We start from the raw sequence: 22,206 nt of genomic DNA on the forward strand, positions 1-22,206 counted from the left end.
ATATAAACACACATTACATAATGCTTAATTCGTGTGATTTTTATTTAATATCTGTCTTCCTCACCAGACTTCCCATGATTAACGCCCGGCTCATTGCAAGCCCTCCGTCAGTGCTGTTCGTGAACGGGGAATTCCAGCAGGGGCGGGAGGTGGAGACATGCGAAGTTTCTCCACCCCAGACCTAACCTGGGCTGCTGCAACAGGGCGACAGTAACCGGAGAGAGGGCGGGTCAGTTCTCCCCTCCGTGGAAGCTAAAGCCAACGGGAGCCTGAGGCCGCAAGCGAGGGGCCTGGCTGCTTCTTCCTGTGGCGCTGTTCTCCTACTCAGCCGGGATGCTGAGCCAATGAACCAGCGCTTCTGGACACAGAAATTCCTGCCAACCCGGCAGCCTCCCTCCCGCGGTTCTACCCACACCTTGGGTCCACTTGACTGCAGAAGCATCCCTGCTGGTTGCCATAGAGAAATGAAGCAGGGGGAAGCGAAACATGCACATCGTCTAGTGATGACCACAGTGCAGAGGAGGTCCTGCACGTCATTCATTGCAGCACTGTTCACAAAGCCAAGACGCAGACACGTACCAAGGGTTCACCAGCAGACGAGTGAATGAAGAAAATCCTACCCTTTGCCGTACTATCTATGGATGAGCCGGGAGGACATTATGTTAAGTGAAATGAGCCAATCACAGAAGGACAAATACTGCATGATTTCCACTTACAGGAGGTATCTAAAATCATCGGCCTCATGGAAGCGAGGGATGACATGGTAGTTGCCAGGGCCGGGGCTGGGGGAAGTGGTCTACGGGTGTGGCCTCAGTTATGCTCATCGAATAGCTTCTGGAGTTCTGCCGAACGGCACCGTGGTGTTGTAATAGTTACCGGTATAGTATTTTATGCACTTCGAAATTTGATAAGAGGGTAGATCTCATGTGAAATGTTTCTACTACAAAAAGAAAAGGACCAAAACAAACCACGAAAGGTCACAAGGAAACTTGAGAGGCGTCGGATGTCTATTACCTTGATTGTGGTGTTTGCACATGTCTAAACTCATCTAATCGTACATGTTAGATATGTGTAGTTCCTTATGTGTCAATGATGAAGGTGAGAAAGAGCCGGAACTTCCGTGGCTGGGTGTGTATTCGCGAGTGGCACTTAATTACGATCTGGATGAGGTCGCGACAACAGTGAAAAATATCTCTGTGCTGTTGTCCAAGGCTGCCCGGCTGAACTTACAGCATTGCCACTGAGAATTGGATGACATAAAACAAAATGTATCCTATGGGGAATACCAGACACATTATGCAGAATCTTCTAAAAAGGAGATGGCATTGAAGAGGGATATTACAAAAAAACTCTTAACATAAAAAAATGATCAAGGAGTTTCCATCTCTGAAAAGATATGATTTACCCCCAACTCACACGTTTCCTAACTGATATTTAATTTCTTTCTCTAACCTTAATAATAAATGAAAAGATCACAATGCAGAAAATATTTCAGCAGATAGATAGCTCTTTCGTATTGGTTTTGAAGATAGTCATGCCATCCTGTTTCTCCCAGTTTATTTAAATTCAGTGGCGTTTACTTCTGTTTTTAAAAGGATGAAGCAATTTCTTCCAAGCACATTTCCATATCCTTGCATGTAAAGTGGGCATTACTGCGGGCTAGAGAGAGAAACGGGGAGCCACTGACAGATGCAGCCATCAAAGATATTTCTGGGAGAGGCCGTAATAGCTCTGGGAGAATGGCAGACCTCGGCTGGTGTGTTTGTACCTGAGGTCATCTTGCCTGTCTTTCTTTCTTTCTTTATCTTTCTTTTTTATTGTCTGAGTGTTTGCGTTAGGGGGAGGCGAGTCTTGTGAGTGGGGTCGCTGGGGAGTGAGGGAGGGCGAGGAGCGATGAGAGCTCTCTCTATCTTCTCTCTCTCTCTCTCTCTCTCTCTCTCTCTCTCTCCCCCCTCTCTCTCTCTCTCTTTCCCTCCCTTCCTTCCTTCCTTCCTTCCTTCCTTCCTTCCTTCCTTCCTTCCCTCCTTCCTTCCTTCCTTCCTTTCTTAGAACCGGCAGAGATGGAGCACGGGGAGCCCTGATCTGTGGACTCCATTTTCAATATGACTTACAGAGTTCTGAGAATGTATCCCCAACAGCAGTGTTGGGGTTTGGGCAGGTGCCAAGTGCCATGGCTAAAGAATGAATGGCAGCTAATAAGGAAAGGTGTCTCGGGCACAGCTGTGTGTGGGGCAGGCGGGGACTGTGGGGGGTGGGGAAGGGTGAACTAAGGATAAACAAAATAAGAACCCCCCCCCCCAAAAAAAATCCTGTTTAGCTTGAAAAACGAAGAGAAAAATCAGAGGAAGTAAGTTTTGATTACATCCATTGCCCAGAGAGAAAAACAGCAAAACAAGTTAATTTTGAATTCTCGAGCCTTCTAACTAGGCGACACTTCCAGAGAAAAAATAAACTGCTGATAAAAGTCGTGGGGCCTCGGGTAGATCTGGAAATGAAGTCTGGGGAAGATTTGATTATAGTTGACAGCTGAGAAGAGAGACTTTGAAGTCCTGTGTACACCCGGGTTGACTAATTACTAATTTTGAAGGAGGTGGTGGTGCTGGTGGTTTGATTTGTTATATTTAGAAGATATTTAGAAACCATGAGAATTTTAACAAGATACTTCATACACGTGCGGCGCTGCGGTGGTCCAATTGCTTTAAAATTGTTTGGACATATTTTGAAGCAGTAACTGTAGGAAAACTAGATGTGAATTTTCAAATATGCGAAACTGCTTTCAGGACAGTGATTCTCAAACTTCAGTCCTCCGAGCATCATTTTCCCGATTTTTGCCACATCGTGGAGCCTGCTTACCCTTAGCCATTTAATATTTTCCTCAAATTGTCCCATTTTATTTAGTCTTTTACGTCGAAGGAACTATAACAATTATTTAAGTGCACTGGAGAGAAAGTAAATGTAAAAATAAGTACGATAAAAACGAGACCTTATTTAATTTGCACTGACTACCATCCTAGAGGAAAGCTCTGAGCTTATTCTTTGTTAAAAGAACTTTGTGAAAACAAAAGAGAGAGTAACAGACTCTAGTTAGAATTTGCTGGAATGGCACTGGCCCACAGCACTTACCGTTAGGGGGAATTATTAGTGGCACGTCTGTGCGACCCCCTGAATTCCTTTCTTAAGTCGCCTTCATGCCCATTCACTCGTTTTCCGTCGCTGAACTCTTTTATTTCAGAGACCTCCGCTACTGCTCACATTGGCTTCCAAACCGACATTTTTAGATCCTTCCTTCTTCCTGAACCTCATTGCCACGTTCCCAAAACTCGGCTGGCTATCTTTCCGCTTCCCATAGGTATCTCAAATTCAACTCATATGAAATAGAATTCATTGTCTCTTTTCCTGACCCAAATCTGTTCTTTTCTTTTTTTTTTTTTTGCCTTTTTATAGCTATTACATAGGCAGAATCCCAGACCCTGTGCTAAGTTTTTTCATGGATTATTGTGTTTCGCCTTCACGACAATTCTCTGTGCGATTATTTTTCTAATTTTATATATAAAGATGTGGAGGGTCGGAGGGGTTCATCAACTTGCCCAAGAGCATCTGGGTTGGAAAAGGTGATTCTGGGACTTGAATTCAAGTCTATTCTGCCCAGAATCCACGCTCCTCATCCCTGGCCCATCCTGTCTCCATGACTGGCAGGACTTTTCATGCAGCCGCCCACATTAAACACGGCGGTTTTCTCGAAACCTCCCACATCCTCGTCTCTGCGTTTAAGCATTCCACCTGCCGGTTCTACCTTGGAAACAACCCCTTCCTCGCCGTTCCTGGGCCGCTTTCCTTAGCGTGCCTGTCGGCTTTCACGCCTCCGAGCTCCCACCAGGTACCGTCCCTCCAGGGGTCACTCCGCGTTACCATAAAGGTAACCTCTGAACGTCCAGATCTGATTACGTCATTGCCCCGCCCAAGAGCCTTCTGAAAGGCCCTCGTTGGATTAGGTAAAAATCCAAACTCCTCGGCACGATCCAGAAGGTTCTTCAAACACCTTCAGTTTGCCCCCCACCCCTTCCCAACCCCATATTCCTGTCTCCTTCTCTTCTCCTTGTCCTGTTTATACATCCCTGTTATTGTGGGGAACGGGGAGACATTCAGTTAATCATTCGTTTCTGTAAGGAATTGTGTCTTCATTTAACCAGCACTTTCTCTGTTTATTTTTTAAAAAATTAATGTAGTACTACACACCCAGAAATACTGGTGACATTTTAATCATATTTTGCGTCGATGTGGATTTCCTGGTTTTGATCTTGAGCTACATGTGGTTGGGTGGATGGTTGAGTAAATCGTTACCGGGGAGGAAAGTTGGATAAAGGGTAAACCGACCCTCTCCGCACTATTTTTTGCAACGTCTCATGAATCTATGATTATCACAAATTTAAAATTAAAAAAAATAATAATGTAGTATTTGAATTTCCTGTCCAGGAAGTAGGTTGAGAAAAATAGTAGACATGTAAGTACTATACCTTTAAATTATTATATTATTATATCACATGACTCCTCTTGCTTGCTGCTTGGGCCTGGGCTGTGAGGTATACACCAGATTTCACCTTGGAAAGAAGAGCAAAGCCTCTAGACAGACCGAGGCTGCATTCCAACTCTGCTGTGTATAAACTAAATGAACTTTGGCAAGTCACCCTGAACCTCAGTCATCATCAAAAGTAAATATGATAATGCGACCTACTTCCTAAGGATCTTTGGGATAGCTAAACAAGATAATGCACGTAAACACGGTGATTTACTTAAACAAGACAGAATGCAAAGTGCTTAGCACATAATAAACACCCTTGACTCCCCTCTTCTTAACCTTCATCAGCAAAGCCTGGTGGCTCTACGATTTCTCACCTCTTAGTTCATGCTACCATTACCTCCCACCTGAATCACTCCAGCAGCCTCTTAACTGGTCTCCTCGCCGCTACCCCCAATACCGACCTTACATCTAATCTGAAAACAGCAGCCAAGATATGGAAGTTGAGTCACGTTATTCCTCCGCTCCAAGTCCTCCTATAGTTTCTCCTCTCACTGAGAGCAGATGGCAAAGTCTTTAAAATGGCCTCCCAGGTCTCCCTGTCCTTCCCACTTGTACTCACCCACGCGCACCTCTGTGAGATCCTGTTTTCTCCTCTCCCATCATGCACCTAGCCCTGGGCAGGCTCCCAGTCCAGGACTTTTGCACTCATATTTCCTGGGCCTGGATTGTTCCTCCCCCAGATGCTTCGCTGCCACTTTTAAGTCGATGCCCAAAAGTCACTCTCCAGGAGGCCTCCCTAATCACCCTATTTAAACCTTCAATCTCCATCACCTCCTGTAGCATTCTCCTTACCACTGACCACTTTCGAACATGCTGTGTAATTTACTCTGTCTCCTCTGACAGAAAAGCAGGTTCCGTGAGAACAGTGATCGTGTCTGTCTTGTTCACCACTGCGGCCCTCAATAAAATCTTCCAAGTGAATGAATAAATGAATGAATTCCAGCAGATGAGCAAAGTGACCAAAGCCACAGAAGCGTGGAAGAGCATGGTCCATTTGGGAAACCGAGAGCCCATCAGGATGACCAGAGTCGAATGCATGTGTGGAAGGGACCTGGTCTCTCTCCTTCCCTTTCCGGGAGACATCTTGAAGAGTCCGCTGTACCCCACGACTTCATTTCCTTACCTCTCGCCCTCCCCTCGCCCTATTTCTCTTCTGCCTCCTTCTCTCCGTCAGCAACGACCTCCAGGTCAGGGACTCCAGCAGTCATCGTGCTGAAGCTCAGGGTACGATCTGCTCCCTCCCTCTCAGACCAAGATTTCCCCTTCATTACGCAGCACTCTCTAGGCGTTCTGCTCACCCTTCTAGATGCCTCCTCTCTATCCCTGTAACAGGCTAGTCCTGTCCTACTCGCCCAATCGTGGCTCGAGTTGGCAAATTCCCATTGGAGGTTCTCCCTTTGCCGACTCCGCCCCCTTCCTGATGTCTCGCATGCCCTCCGTGCCCCCCTGGACTGAGGTGGCTTGCAGGTGTATAGCTTCAGCTCAGGCTGCCCCTCCGAGCTCCAGGTCAGCTTGCCCCTTTGCTGTCCCGAAGGACCCTAAACTCGGCGTGTTCCAGACCACACACGTGTTCTTTCCTCGCCCAGCAAACCTGCTCGCGAGACTCCTGCCTCTAGCCACTTTTGTCCCTTGAGCGCAGAACGCTCTTACCTCCTCTCCTTGCTCAGAAAAGCTCCTCCCATTATCCAGAACCCGGCTCAAGTGCCACATCCACAGGGACACCTTCCTTGAGCTTCCGAGTGGGTCAGATCTCCCCTTTTCTTCACAGCACTTACCACGATTATTGCTTTGTATCTGTGTGTCCAATTATTAATTATAACTACAACTTATTGAGTATCAAGCATTGACCTATGCTTGGCAGTCATTGTCCCATTTAATATTAAGATGTGCTTTGAGTTCCCATCACGGTATTTATGTACATATACGCACATATCAAATATATACATACGTATTTACCTATTATATAGAAAACTTATACTATTTAATACATATATGTGATATAGCTAATATATACATAGAGCATGTATTTCAACAGGAATATTTCATTTATTATTATCATATATTATAATATATAAATATATTATCATTCTATATGTACATATTTTGTTATAAAAATGAGGACATTTAGACATAGCAAAGTTAATAACTATCACAATGTGCCCAAACTAGGACTTGAACCCTGACTCCAGTATCCTTTCTCCCCCCATATTCTAAACAGAAAAGATACATTGGAGATGTGCAGATATTTTTCGGGTTTTATCAACTTAAAATTTTACATATTTAAATTAGACTGTTTTGCATGCATGACATGGAAACATATGTATTTGGATCATACAGTAGTGTGGAGAGAACTTTAGATGAATTTTTAAAATCCGGCACGTCCTCTCTATCAAAATGACTATCATTTTGTCTAAGGCCATGCTACCTTGGACAAGCCCGATCCCATCTGATCTCGGGCCTGATTAGTACTTGGATGGGAGACCACCTAGGAAGACCAGGTGCCGTAGGTATAAAAAATAAATAAATAAATAAGGGATTATAAACTGACAAGGCCCTTGCAATCTGTGAGGTCAACCGAGGGTTGCCTCGACTAAAAAACAAACAAACAAACAAACAAACAAATGACTGTCGTTTCTGGATTTTACATTGGCCCCAGACCTAGTGTTGGTACTGACCACGTGGCAATGGTATTGCATTATGGGAAGGGAGATGCAAACTCACCATTTTCACTGCAATGGTGGATGTCCAGCCTGCTGGCCCCCTCCAACCAAATGTCCTCACTCGAGGAAGAGTCAACGTCGCCCAAGATACTTCCATGCAGCCAGGATTTCGAGGCACCGAGTTTGAAGAGGGAAGAAAAAGAACGGCGGATTCTCTTTTTCTTTCTAAATATTCTGGAGAGAAATGAAAGAGGATGTGGACGCGCGAACAGCAGTCACCTCAGGTTCAAAACAGTGCATTTCGTGAAAGGGATTCGACGAACAGAACAACACATCCCTCCAATGCCGTCCACGAAGCTCATTTTATTTGTTCCCTCTGTTCACTCCACAGAAGCTTCCCGAATTTCTGTATGTGCCAGATGCTTGGATCAATGTCAAGGATACCAAGATAAAAGACAAAACCTTGGATACAGAAAGTTCACACTCCAGTGTTAGAGAAAGGCAAAAATGATGCAGCCATAGTGAATGCTTCCGTAGAGCTTATTCTGTGCCAGGTGTCTTTCTTTCTTAGGGGCTTACGTGTAATAACTCACGTCATCCTCAGGACGGCCCTGTGCCGTAGGTACCATTGTTACACTAGTTTTCAAATCAGGAAACGGGGCACAAAGAGGTTTAGTAACTTGTCTGAGTTCATACAGCTAGTGAATTACATAGTTGAGATGCAAACCCAGGCAGTCTGGCTTCGTAGTCTCTGCTCGATTACTGGGCTATGGGGGACGAGGGGGCATATGTGTGTGACAAAATTAACTAGAGGCTGCTGGTTAAGAGTGCCCACCAGGAGGGTCATTGCTAACCCGGAGCCGAGGGAGGCTTTCTGGGGTAGGAATGCTCTGAGCTGCACAGGACGATCTGACCTGTTCACTGAAGCACACACAAGTGCATCCCACGTTGGATCACGCTAGGAAGTGAGGCCAGGAATGTCAAAAGAAGGCCACTAATAAAGAACCTGGGACGCTGTGTGAAGGGCTTGGATTTAATGTTAGAGCAAAGAGAGAACACTGAGGTATGTCTAGGGGAAGGGGGTGGCGGTGATGCAATTCGGCTTGCGTTTCTAAAAGATTTTAACTTCTCACCCGTCCACAGTCCCAACAACCCACGCTCTGCATCGTAGTCAGTGTTACCTTGCTAAGGAGAAATCACAGGTTTGTCAATGGCGCCTCTTTGTCCACAGAACAAAGCCCAGACTCCCTAGGCTGGAGTCCCGCCCCTTCCGCCCACTCCCCGGCTCTGTGCTCAGCCTTCTCTCTCGCAGGGCAGTTCCTTCTGCCCTAGGCTGTATTTCCACAACTGCTCGCCACTCCCCACATTGTATCGGGGTCTCTCAGAACTCTCCCCAGCGCTCCCCTTTCCTGCTTCTATTTTAACCGACATCCTACATCTCTCAAGACTCAAATCGATCATCATTATCTCTAGGAAGCTTGTTTCAACCTGTCCATGCAAGCGAGATCGGCCTCCTTCCTCTCCCCTTCCCCTGCGCTCTGTTCAGACTTGATCCCCTGCATCGCCGCATTACTTCTCTCTGTTTTCACATCGGCTCTTTCTGCCCCGTTAGCCTTTGTTTTTCCACAGTCAGGAGCAGCAACGGGCTCCTTATAAATGAGTGTCGAACGAACGAACGAATGAATGAATGAATGAATGAATAACAGGTGCATTGGACTTCCGGTTCTTTTACATAATATCTTCTGCTTACCTAACTAAGTTCTCCTTGTATATAACGCTGGTTTGGGCTGGGCTCAGGGTCATGTTGCCATCTTTGTCGCTGAGAAAACTGTCTTCGGTCCAAACGTAGTAGCCATTGGTGAGGAGTCTGGGACTTCGGCGACAGGGAAAGTGGGAGCCTGCCAGGGGATCTATGGAGCAGCCGTCAAAGGGACTGTCACCATCCAGGAAGTCACAGGCAAAGCTACAGAGGGAATAAGGAAAGTCCTTTAAAGCTCTGTCTGGAACATCTAGTCACACAAAAGCCACATTTCTAGTCACCGTGAAGGAAAACACCTCTTTGCATTCATGGCTGCCAGTGACTTCTGCAACCCGAAGAATTTCACCCTCGGTCTTCCGGGGTTCATCTCCTTACCTGTGAGAGAGTTGGACTCCAGGACGTTTTAGAGCTTCCTTCTGTTTTAAACACTTCGATAAAACCGTATGATGCACTTACACCCTTGACATTAGTCCTCCAAGAAAGATGCTTTCTTTGCATCTTGCGTGGATGGACAAATTGGAAATCAGTCTATCTGGGGTGTGAGAAGCTCATAGTCTCCTCCGCTCCGGTTACTCTGAATATCCTTCCAATTTCTATGTCCTTACTCTTGGCACTGTGATAGACAAATTATAACTACGCGGCCACCAGACAGATGTGAGTTATAGAGTGAACATGCGGTTAAAGAGATCCGTTCGACCTTCGCCAGTTTCCCTCTTTGGTCAGCCGCACAAATGCTCGTGTAGTTCTCATCCCTGATTCGGTATCAGGGGTGTCTCCTTAGGTAAACCTGTGTGCGTCTTGGGTTTGCAAAACACATGTCTATGTGATTGAAAGGCAACCTCATGCTCTACTAAATTTCCGATGACTTTTTAAAATTTAAAAGTCTACTCACAATTAATATGTGCACTAGAGTTAGTAAAGTGCTACTCTGAGTGGACATTATTTAGTATTGAAAACTTATTATGGGCCTGGCCCATACATCATGCTTTATCTACTTTAGGGAAAGCTCCCTAAAAGCTAAGTATCATGACCTTCATTGTGCAGCAGGAAAAAATAATGCGGTGCAGAACGGGAAATAACTTGGACAGTAAGTGGCAGAGTTAGGATTTGAACCTTGGTCTATCTGCCTCTAAAGCATGTGTTCTTTTCACACGGCCTGCTTGTTCATCCTTGACTGATTCACTCATAGTAGCTGGAGGTCTAGAATTTATAGAAAGGAGCAGGTTCTAATAGCAATGCACGATCCCTTTATACGATTGGCATTTTTCACAAAAGGCTAGAGGAAAAATGAACTGGTGCCCGCACAAGGAATAAAAGACAGAGATACAGAGAGAAAGAGAGAGAGAGAGAGAGAGAGAGAGAGAGAGAGAGAGAGAGAGAGAGAGAGAGAGAAAGAGAGAGAAAGAGGGGGAGAGAGAGAGGGAGGGAGGAAGAAAGGAAGGAAAGAAGGAAGGAAATAAGACTTCATCGCAGAAATTGAACAAAATGGTAAAACTACACATTTTAGTGGAGAATGAAATTCGGCCAGCTTGTGCATTGGTGTAGAATCTTGTTTCTCTTGTAAGGTGAAATAATACAAGCATATTTAAGAGAACATAAATTCGAGAAAAAAAATAACCATATACCAGTATTCATTAGTTTCTCCACTCATCAAATGAACAATTCACATTTGCCTACATGTTCACCCCCCCCCCAAAAAAAATCCATTATTAGCTTAGGCGAGTTTTCATTTTGTATGTGCACGGGACTGAAAACATATACCCAAACTGGTTGATATCTAAAACTAATATTTTTTAAACAGAAATACAACAAAAAAATGCATACAGGAAGAGAATTTGACTGCTTGTTCTTGTAAAAAGCCCCGTGAAATACCTTGGACAAACGCATGTGGAAGACAGCTCTCCAGCATGTTGTCTCTCGGGCTTGGAAGACCCTGCATGAGCAAATGAGAGAGAAGTACCACTCCGTCACACGCATGATTGCGAACAGCGGAGGCTGTCAAGAAGGTGCGAATAGCTGATGCCCCGGCCTCCGGAGAGACTCCAAATGATGCAGCCATCCAACGAATCGGCATTAATGCAACCTGTCACCAGGCCTCTCTGGGCAGCCGGAAATGATCTAGGGGCTTCTACCTCCTGGTTCTTCTCCCGCTCAGCACTCCCTTAGAGGTCCCTTAGTGCAGGATGAGGCAATAATAAATCATTAGCATCAAACTGACTCATGGAAAGGAGGAAGAAAACATCTTGTGTGAAGCTATAGAAAAGCGAAATCAATTACCCAATGTGCTGGTTATTTTAGCTTACTCAGTAATTTGAGGAATTCAATCATCTGCCCAGAATGTCGCTCATTAGCGCATTTTAAGGCACTTCTATGGTACAATAATGAACAAAAGGCCAATAGTGGAGAGAAAAAAAAGTAGTTTTGTTTTATATAAATGATTTTCTGATGTAGGAAGCCTGTAAGTGTTCTTAATTTTTTTTTAAAGCATTAATTCATTCATTGTAGTTTAACCAAAGGCTTGGCAACAGCTTTCAATTGGAGAAAATTGTGATTGCTTAATATTCTAAACTCTGAAGCAGAATTTTATATCATATAGTAATGGTGTGAATCCTTGTGCTAGACAGGCTCTGTGAAACTTGATTCCATTACTGACAATTACTGTCTAAGCACAGAAAGGAATTTAGACGTTCAGACTGGGCTGGTTGATTTGTAAGAAGAAAATTGTAGGTGTGTGAGGAAGGGTTAGAAGCAGGGTTTGGGGAGGCAAGACGAGAGGAAGGAAGAAACTTGAAACCACTACCGTTTTAACAACGCCCTTGTTTTCTACAAGTAGCTATCAAAATCATTCAGTGTTTTTTTTTTTATAGACAAACAGTTTTGCATCTTAATGGTAGCTGGTAAACAATCTCCTTTCACATTTATGCATAGGCATCTAAAAAAAAAACTGGTGATTTTTTTTTTTCCCCCTGCTAAAAGGAAAAAGACCACATTTCTCTCAAGGAAAGAAATGAAGTCAAAATCATTGCCAAAGTGAACGCTGGCATTTAAGAAGCACAAGCTACTGACAGATGGTTAATGGTGTGAGTATCAGCAAAATCAAAGCAAGGAAATTGCTAAAAGAGTCTAATCATTCAAAAGATAATTGCGTTCGCCACATTTACTTGCCACTGGTGTTGACATCAGTTGAGATATTCGGTACATCTTGGGAAGGCTGCTTATTCAAACTTCACAGATTTTCTGCAAAAGATGTAAAAAAAAAAAAGATGGATTATATATTAAAAATAGAAAAGTGATGCCAAAACAGATGGCATCTACTAATTGCACTACTCAGATTTGTTTACTGAAATAACGAGGAGACATAGGACGGAAGACAGGAGACTGGATCGGAGGACCACCGAGGTGGCGTCTGCCTCTACGATTTTGCGTTACATTTTCCATTGTCTTGCTCGGCACATCTACATAATCTCGTTCTGTAACTAAGATCAACGTTTTATTTGGGAAAGCTAGACTTGCAGCCGTTGACTTGTGATTAAAATAAAAATTAAAAAATGAATTATTCGATTAAGGACTCTGACAAGTGATTGGTTCTAGAGCCCTCTGAATAAACTTATTTACATTTTCATCATCCTGCACACATCCATCTCATTGTCAAGTTTCAAGGAATGCTTGGGGTTGGTGTCTGTCTTTGGTCCAACACCTTGAACCACTGAAAGGTAGTCGCGGGGAGGGTCTTTTGCACTTGCTATCAGCCTGGACATTCGTAGCGGCATAAGCAGCATTGCGCTAAAAATAGTACCCCAATGGGCAGATTCCAACACTCAGTTCTCATGAACATATTATTTACCTTCTCAATTACAGATTAGAAAATTATGTAAACTATGCCCGTTTACCACTCATCACATCGATCTACCTTCTGTTGACTGTTTGTAGGTATCCCTGTTCTAACGGCTTTATAAAATAAGACTAAATGCTTTTCTAATTCACCACCTCTATCCACATTTTCAAAAAAATGTGATAACTAGTAACGAATTGTTTTTTGTAACTGTCATACATAATTTTAAATCGGAATAATTATATAGCTCTAGATTGATTCTTCCAATAAATTATACACAAAACCTGTTAGAAAACATAGATCCTGGCTTAGAGAGACCTGCAGACAAATCAGGAGAACTTTCTGGCATCCCTTGGATGATCTCTAAATCAAAGCACGCATTCATAAATTTCCTTTGCTTAGAGTATAAAATAACTTTGTTTCACTATAATAGTGTGTCGCTTGTCCTTGTGATTTTTGCTCAATATAATACAAATATGTCCAGCCCAAATTACCCTATGTTAGTTTCCCCAAGCATTAGGTTTAATTTAAGGCCACCAAGTTCTGCAGCAGAAGGGAAGGTCTTAAGGCTGGATCTTAGAAATACTGTCACAGGCTACTCACAGTACACTACCAGTTAGTCGAGTATTAGTATCACTGAAAAAGAATTCAGTTACAGCTGTAAAACTTTTCAAGAGACAGATTCTGTCTACCAGTTCCATCAAAGCAACCAATCTGTTTCGAAAAATAATTTGCCCATACTCGTCCTTTCCAAAGGGAATCCCCAGTCTCATCTTCCAATTGATAGATGGCAAAATAATTACTGAAGTGTGAAGCTTCCTGAGTCTGACAGCAGAGAAATCCAGGACTTAGCAGTTCTTCAGCTGAAAGAAATGTCAGAATGTCAACAGGTGCAGAAGTCCCTAATAACAGAAAATCCCACCTTTCTCTCCTGCTAACAGATGCCCGCGCGCATTGCTGTGTGCGGCAGGAGCTGGCAGAGAAGTTTCATCTTCGGCGGCCCCCTGTTCTTTCGGTTGTTTCCTAGAATAGAAGAGCATGTAGTTCTTGGGAAAGTCCGCCTTAAAACAGCTCTTGTTTTCTTTCAAACACTGCCTGCGTAACCAGAGGCTGAGAGCGGAATGAGGTCACACTTCCTGTGAGACTCGGATCAGGGGCATTCGCGCTGAGGAGCACAGTGAAGACTCAAGATTGTCTGTCTCCTGGACCAGCAGCGGGGGATGTGCATCCCATGAGTCCGGCCAGCTGGACACATCATGGAGGGATGCTTTGCTGAGCTAACTCCTCGCCACCCCTAGCTGCAAGAGCATAAGGAAAACCTTCAGAGAAGCAACGCTCACACTTATTGTTTATCATCTTCTAGCCATTTTCAGCATGAGTAGTAGTGCATAGCAGTGCTTCATCCAAATCAATTAAGTTTCTTGGTGATAATGCGCTGACGCTATTAAATTCAGAATTTTATTGAATACCGGGAGTTTGATCTTCTGAAAATGTCTGCAATGGCAATATGTTGATCCATCAAACAGTGGGCTTTATAGGACACTCTCTGGGTGGCATTTTACATTTTATGTTTTAGTAGAGATGAAAGAACGTGATGTTGGTGGATTCCTACAAATCTCTGCTATTGTAAATGATAAAAGAATTATACACTCTAGCAACACTGAGGTGCACTGGATTGTAGAAAGCGTATGGGTTCTGGAGTCACATAGATTGAGATTCAAACTGCCACACCAGCTGTGTGTCCCCAGAGTTGTGACTTAACCTCTTTGAGCTGCAATTTGTTCAGTTATAAATGTAATGATATATATTTCAAAGGATGGCTTGGAGAATTAAATGAGATAAAAGAAATGGGAAATAAGTGAGTCCTCAGCTCAGATGTGGAAGATGCATTCCTTATTTGTTTCCCATAAACCAACTTCTCTTCTGAGAACCCAGTTGGTCAGGCTGTCAGAAAAGTTCATTTCATTCTTTCTTGGGGTTCCCTTTCCCCCTGAGATTATGCCACAGGCAGGGTCCTCTGTAGAACATGCCCCAGGCAGCAGAAACTGCTAGGAGGAGAGCCCGTCTAGTCTGTGGTAGGCAGCTTTCAAAGATGGACTTCAGGGACCCTTGTGAGATCCTCCCTCCTTGAGGGTGGGCTGAAATAACTTCTGAATAGAATCAGACAAAAGTGACGGCTTTTTCCTATCATGATCAGGTTACAAAAGGTTGCAGCTTTTGTCTTGCTGGACTCTCTATTACCTTCTTAGCGTATGCAGCATGAGTAATATTGATGAGGAACATGGCCATGTCGCAAGGATGTAAATAAAGGTGGTCTCCAACGCCAGTGAGGAACTGGGGCCCTCTGTTCACCAGCCAGAAATCAAGCCGACAGGCGTGTGCGTGAGCGTGGAAGTGGATCCTTCTCCGGTGGGGCCTTGCGATGACTGCGGCCCCCACCGACGCTCCGACTGCAGCCTGTGCAGCATGCAGAGCCGAGGAGCTAGTGCGGCACTGCCCAGATTCCTGACCGAGACGGACGCCGCGCCGTCATAGATGGTGTGTTAAGGCATCGGGTTTTGGGGTAACTTTTTACCCAACTAATACGTAGTCATAACAAACGTTATCCTCTGAGCCACCCATTACCGCGGGGGACAAACTTACAGCCTGTGTCTCCCTCTGCTGTGGCGTCATCCTCAGAATATAGGCACATTTATTCGAGCCTATGCCCGTCCAGTCATGTCTGCCTAGATTTACCAGATAAGCCATTCTGTCGTACAGCCGTTCTGGATGTGCGGTACCCTCGTTCTTGTAATTCATGGCTCTCCACCTTCTCATCCTCTTCTTGGACTTCCCATTCTTTCTTTTGCTCATCCTCCTCCTTCCATCCGAAAGAGGAGGTGAAGATCCTTCTGACTTCTTCAAGACCCTCTGATCTGCCTACGTCTGCAAATCTCAGCTTACTTTCTGTTCCTAGAATTGGAAAGTGGAGGGGTCCTTTGAAGCCTTGATTTATAGCACTGTCTTCGGTACCAAGCTTGCATCTCTTTGGCTATACATTCTATCAAAAATAGTCGATAGCTCTTTATCTGTTTGATCTCGGTCACCTCTCTGTGCCGATATCCATACCTATAATTCTCTTGAAACATACCTATCTCTTTGTTTCTAATTGCTGGCACCTCGAACTTGTCAGACTACCCATTTCTTGGGTCTTTGTCATGTGTCATATGAGTAATTCATGGCCACTGTCTTGGAAGAACTTTCTAAGTGTTCGGTTTTATGAGAACTAGATTATGTTAGCAAGATGAGCTGCGATTAAATTGTAAATTCAGAATGCCACTAGGGGGTTATTTGGGGGTAGGGATGGGGACTTATAGATATAAATATTTGGAAAATATGATATTTCAATTGTGAGTGATATCCCAAGAAAAGGCAAAGAAATCAGAAAAATGGCAAGCCAGGATAGATAGGGATTTATTTAAACTTTAGTTCCTCTGTGATAATACTGGAGTATCTCATGGTCAGATGGTGATAAAAAAAAAAAAAATGAAATTCCTAATGATTTCTTTTGATTTTAGAATCTCAATTTCTACACAGTTAAATTTATTGTAGTACTTTTATTATTTGCCTTTGGATTTGATTTTCTTATCATTGCTGATCTCAAACTTCCTCTGTCGCTAACGTGTCTTTTTAGGGTTTACACAGTAATTCTCGCAACTGGAATCCCTGTCTCTCAAAAATCCTCTAGATATGTCCTTACTGTTTGCTCAGGGTTCATACTCAAATTGCAGTGGAGGATAGTGTGTGTGTGTGTGTGTGTGTGTGTGTGTGTGAGAGAGAGAGAGAGAGAGAGAGAGAGAGAGAGAGAGAGAGAGAGAGAGAGAGAGAAAGGCCGAAAAATGAGGGGTGGACAGAGGAGGACTGAGAGAGAGTGATTATCTAGCGAAAACCCTATAATAAAGTCTTAATAAGAGCTTACATTCTTGGTGACAAGAACAGCATCTTATTCTTCTCTGTAATCCCCAGCAGCTCATACAGGGCTTGATGCAAAGTAAGTCCTAAGAATACGTGTGTTTTTGCGGAATCAGTAAGGAGCGAAACTGGGATTACCCACAGAAGTAACAAAACTTGATACGTGGGTCCCTGTGAAATGCGAGAAAGAAATATTAGGAAACACTTTGTATTTGCATATTAATTATAATATGCAAAAGATGTAAGGCTTGTTCTGTGTAATTTCATCCTCAAAACAATTCTGTGCAGTAGATTTAAAAGTCTCATTTACATGTGAGGAATGGAGAATCCGAGAAGTGTCTAGTCCCCAAACACTCTGGTAGCCATGTCAGGTCTAACTTACCACTCCTGGTCTCATTCCAAACCTCTGGCTTGAACATAGTTTCTTAGTTTAAGTTGCTATTTAAAAACGATGGCAAGAAGCATGTTAATGTCTTGATTCCCTTCAAATTTATAGTGCCCTATGATCTTCATGATACCTATAGTTCTCAAAAAAAAAAAAAAAAAGGAAAAGAAAGACAGTGAAAATCAGAGGGTGTGGGTGTTTACCCTCATCCTGGTGAAACTGGCTCTGTCGAATGATTTGCAAAAGTACAAAAGAGGAAGTAATTCAATACCTGACCACAGGGTTGTGTTGCCTCAGTATTTCTGACTAAGGCAAAACTGTGGGCTGTGGCAACCCTTGTGCTAACATGTTCTCTGCCCCTGCTCAACCCCCTCCCCTCCCCCACAGGGGGAACTGTTTCATGGGAACCTCAGCCAGTTACCTGGAGGATGCTGGTAAGGTTTTCTGGGCCTGACCAAGGGGACAGACATTTAGACAAATTGTAAGTGACCAGTGAGAGCACACATTCTCAGTCTGCTCATCCTGCACGCTAACACTTACACCGTATCGAAAGTAGCTGTCCGTATGCTGGTTGACTTAGCTACACCGCTAAGTGCTTTAAAGTCAAGAATTAAGCTTATTTGCTGGTACGCTCCTTAGGCCTAAGCACTGTACTTGGCACACTGCAGTTGTTCCATAAGAACTGTGGGAAAGAAATGGAAGTAGAATGAGGTTTTTTATTTGTCAGAGCTTGAATCAAAACTATAAAGAACTATGGGGCAATAATAATTTTGGAGTCTGCGTAGAACTCTTATTTGAAGCTTATTCATCCTCAAACATATTTCAAAGGCCTCCTCCTTTATGCAGTCCTCCTTGATTTATTGAGTCAGAATAAGCATACTCCTACAGTACAGTATGTCTATTTCAAATTGATTAATATTTTGCTGCCTCTCGCATTTGCATCTTTCTGTACCCATCTCCCGTTGTGGCAAGTCATCTTAGAATCAGACACCTAGTTTCATTATTCTTCCTGTTCTATCACTCTGTATCACCCACCTTCTAGCATCAGGTAGAATCTCAATCCAAGTTTGCTGAATGATTAAACCAAGTAAAAACAGAGTCTTGAGACAATGCCTGCAGGCACGCTGTCTGCCACATCCGAGGATGCCGCCGAACTACAGCCATCTCCATTCTCAAGGAAAATAATCAGCCATCTCCATTCTCAAGGAAAATAATCATCGCTAAGAGGTGAAGAATGTCAGCTATGTGATTACTGTTCATTCGTATGCTTGCTACGGTCTGTTGCCCACCCGTTCTTCCCCCAGTTTTAACAATCCCCTGCAATGCGCTTCTACATTGTAGAGACTGCTTCTAAAAGCAAACACCTAAAGAATCAGGAATATGAACGTCAGGTCAGTCTCTCACTAGCTTTGCTCCTCGTGTGGCTTGCCTTTTTAGTTTGCAAACCAGAAAGAGTTTCTCAGCTTCGTCGAGTGGCTGTAAGTTATAATTTGGAGCTCTATTCGGTATCACCCAGTTGCAATGCATCTTAGTTGTTTTTGCTGTCCAGCTTCCATTCTCTTTCTTTCGAGTAACAACACCCCAATTTTCTTTAAAGGATACCCTCATTTCCATCTCTCAGGCCATAACGTTTGGGCCAGTCTCTACTCCCATCTACCTTATTGGGGATTGGACCCAGGTCCATGACAGATCAGTACAAGTTATTCCTATGACCACTATGCTTGGTTCAGCACTGGGCACCTTATTTAATATAAGCAAATGAAAGAATGACTTCTAGGACTCGTTTTTATATTCATCAGGCTACTGTAATGACAAGTCTGAAGCTCTTGGAGGCCCGGATGTGGATCTCAACAATCAAGCCAACCCACAGGAAGCAGAGTAAAAGATGTTGTAATTTGATCCCCAAATCAAACTTCCCCAGAAGGCAGACTCATCCCCTTTCCCTTCTTAATTCCACAAGCATAAAGTCCCTTTATGCTTAGGCTACTTTGCACTGAATTTCTATCACGTGCCACCAAAAGATTCCAAACACGAATTCTGAAACTTTCCTGTACAAAACAATCATTTAGAGTGGCTTTTAAAATGCAGGTTTCCAGTCTCCAGACTGAAAATTCAGGTTTAGGGCCCAAGAATTTGCATTTTAACAAACTGGCTCCTGTGGGTCTAATACAGACAATCACTTGAGAAATATTGATGTAGTTCCCAGAAGTGATAATAATGAACAACAATAACCCAGATCAGGAGAGGTACAAATTATCAACAGGGTAGCTGAAAGAGAACGTCCTTTGTCCTGGCATCTCAAACAGGAGAGCTACTGAGCATCCAAGAGTTAATTTTACACTCAACGCTTTTCCATTTAGGAATGCTTCACCTGATTTCTCTTTATCATTTATTCTTGCTTTAGGCCGCATGGTCACGTATCTCAGTTTGTCTGGGACTGCCCGGGCATCCACCTGCTGCTCTCGCATAATTATTAACAGCATTTCCTTCCACGTTCAAAAGTGTCCAGACTTGGATGAGATCTTTTATGCTTACTCCGATTTGCACGAAAAGGAGTTCTTTGTCATTCAGGCTTCTTGCCACATTTTCAAGCTTTTGCTGAGCCAAAAATATATATATTTTCTATTTTATGACCTTTACTAGCAGAGACTCATTTGATTTATTGTCATTATTTAAATCTTAAATTTTTTTAAAAAATTAATTTTTCCGTTATAGCTAACATAAATATTATATTAGTTTCATACGTACAACTTAGTGATTAGACATTTATATAACTTACAAAATGATCACCCCAAAAAGTCTAGTGCCCATCTGTCACCATAAATAGTTATTACAATATTATTGCGTATGTTGCCTAAGCTATACTTTACATCCACGTGACTATTTTGCAACCGCCAATTTGTACTTCTTAATCTCTTCACCTTTTTCACCCAACACCCAACCCTCATCTTATCTGGTAACCATCAGTTTGTTCTCTGTATCTATGAGTTTGTTCCTGTTTTATTTGTTTATTTTGTTTTTTAGGCTCCACATGTAAGCGAAATCATGTGATATTTGTCCTTCTCTGTCTGACTTATTTCACTTAGTATAATACCTTCTAGGTCCATCCATGTTGCAGAGACTGATATTTTAAAAATCATTGCCGCCATGTCTAAAATGTTTAAAAATCTCAGAAACTCATGTAGCTTCTGAATAGCATATAAATTACTAGTAAAAAAAAAATAAGTAAAATAAAGTTGCCTGGAATGTCCCACAATCCTTACAATTAATTTATTCTAAGAAAGCAGCGTATAAACCCAGAAATCACAATGGAAAATACATTAGAAATAGAAGCAGAATGCTGTGTGGACCCATGAGAGAGATGGGGTCTCCCTGGCTTAGAAGTCCAGCTGCCAAAGACAAATTCTGGGACAACCATAACATTTGGTCAGTTGATAAAGGGATATGGTGACACAGAGACAAACCAAGTAAACGTTCGAGACATAAAGGACGTGCCGTTAGTGCAATTTTCAAAGATTCTTAAGCCCCTGGAATGGAGAGAGATGCTGAAGGTGTCTGTTACAGCGGTTTAGGTTTCTACTGAACTTATCTATTTAAAAAAACAAAAAACAAAAAACAAACTTTGAATTGTTTTGATTTTCTTTACTGATGCTAATTATAAATATTAAAGAAGCATAGAAAAACAGCTTTCTTGTGGTTTATATGCAATCAAGGAATATCTGGTATTTAGTAGTGACTTTCTCCTCCCTTAAAATATGTCTATACAGTTGTTAAATATTACAGGAGATATTATGGTTCCATTTTCACGTTTTTAATGTGGGAGGAATTTAGTTTGATTTCTGCCTAAGGACTAAGATAATTTGCCCAAACTGCTTGTTTGGTTCTGCTCTTACACAGCTGTGAGATCTTTCTTCCTATATTTGGAGATGAAGTGACTGATGGCTAACATTAACCATCTGGATGAGGGGTGCGTTGGGTGCCAGAGAGAAGAGGGGACATAGCAATGCATAGCTTCACTGCATGGCTGAGGGACCATGTCTAGACCCTGCCCTGATCCTGACCTTTGATTCTACATGGTCAAAAGAGGCAATGATAGCCTACGTGGGTTTTTTAAATTCAGTTCTGTCAGACTTAATGACCCCATTTTAGAATTAATACTATGTAACACCCTTGCATTTTTCTGAAATTAAACTCATAGATGATATAATTAAGCTACACATAAATCATTTGAAAATCAATATAATGACAATGATAATATACAACACACACTTTATGGAAATACTTCATACTAAAAATAACATATATTTCAATACATATGTGTTCAATCATGACTCACAAAGGGACATACCAAAGCAGTCAAGCGCATGCCCCTGAATTTAGATTTACCGTGAATGTAACAGCTACAAATGTAGAGTGACACAGGCACGTTCTGCCAGTGCCTCAAATACCATGAGCAGCTTTGCCACAGGTGACATGAATCTTAAAAATAGGATAAACTCTTGGTAATGTTCATAAAAGAAGGATAATCTTCCCTCGTATTACGCGGAGGCTTCGTTCCTGGAAAATCGAGTGTATATTAAAACCTTGCAAAAATACTTTGTGCTTACATGTGAAACCGAGTTCTAGGTTCATATACTTATGAACAGGTTTTGTAACCTACACGAATGTCTGGAGCGACATTCAAAAGCCATGCATGACTCGGGGGAATTCTTGAAGGTATTTCAGGATGTCTACCAGCTCTGGTCCCTCCTCACTAAATTGCAGCCGTGCCCTACCCCAATCATGTGACAACTAAAACACACACATCCCTGTACTTAAAGTGTCTCCTACGGGATGGCATTAGCTCTATTGAGAGCAGTCACCTATACAATCCCCTCAAGCCAGGAATTATTTCCATTTTTTTCCTTTTGAGTTGACTCCTTGGAGGGGTCCCTTGTTAAGTTCCAATTAAAATGGAAGAATCATCTTTTCAGGATAGATTGGTGGATTCTCAAGAAACAGTGGAGAGTGCATAGAATCTGTATTATTCTTTATGTATGT

The 22,206-nt window shown here is 42.8% G+C and overlaps 1 protein-coding gene across 7 annotated transcripts in view; it reads right to left on the reverse strand.

Moving 5' to 3' along the window:
- The window catches only part of TMEM71 (transmembrane protein 71), a 30,620-nt gene extending 16,259 nt beyond the window's left edge, over positions 1-14,361 (reverse strand). For 6 of the 7 annotated variants that reach the window (XR_001597062.2, XR_001597061.2, XR_004954671.1 and 3 more), the window contains exons 1-5: positions 13,753-14,361; positions 12,160-12,235; positions 10,871-10,931; positions 8,990-9,202; positions 7,301-7,473 (exon numbers count right to left, since the gene is read on the reverse strand). Coding sequence is in view for 4 of the 7 variants with exons in the window: in XM_016145650.2 (XP_016001136.2) it covers positions 7,301-7,473; positions 8,990-9,202; positions 10,871-10,931; positions 12,160-12,199 (487 nt within the window). In the remaining 3 variants the exon portion in view is untranslated. The other variant, XM_036233044.1, reaches the window with a different exon arrangement.
- Positions 14,362-22,206: the final 7,845 nt, after the last annotated feature.

The sequence above is a fragment of the Rousettus aegyptiacus genome, unplaced genomic scaffold (genome assembly GCF_014176215.1).
Source record: "Rousettus aegyptiacus isolate mRouAeg1 unplaced genomic scaffold, mRouAeg1.p scaffold_m13_p_15, whole genome shotgun sequence".
Taxonomy (NCBI): domain Eukaryota; kingdom Metazoa; phylum Chordata; class Mammalia; order Chiroptera; family Pteropodidae; genus Rousettus; species Rousettus aegyptiacus.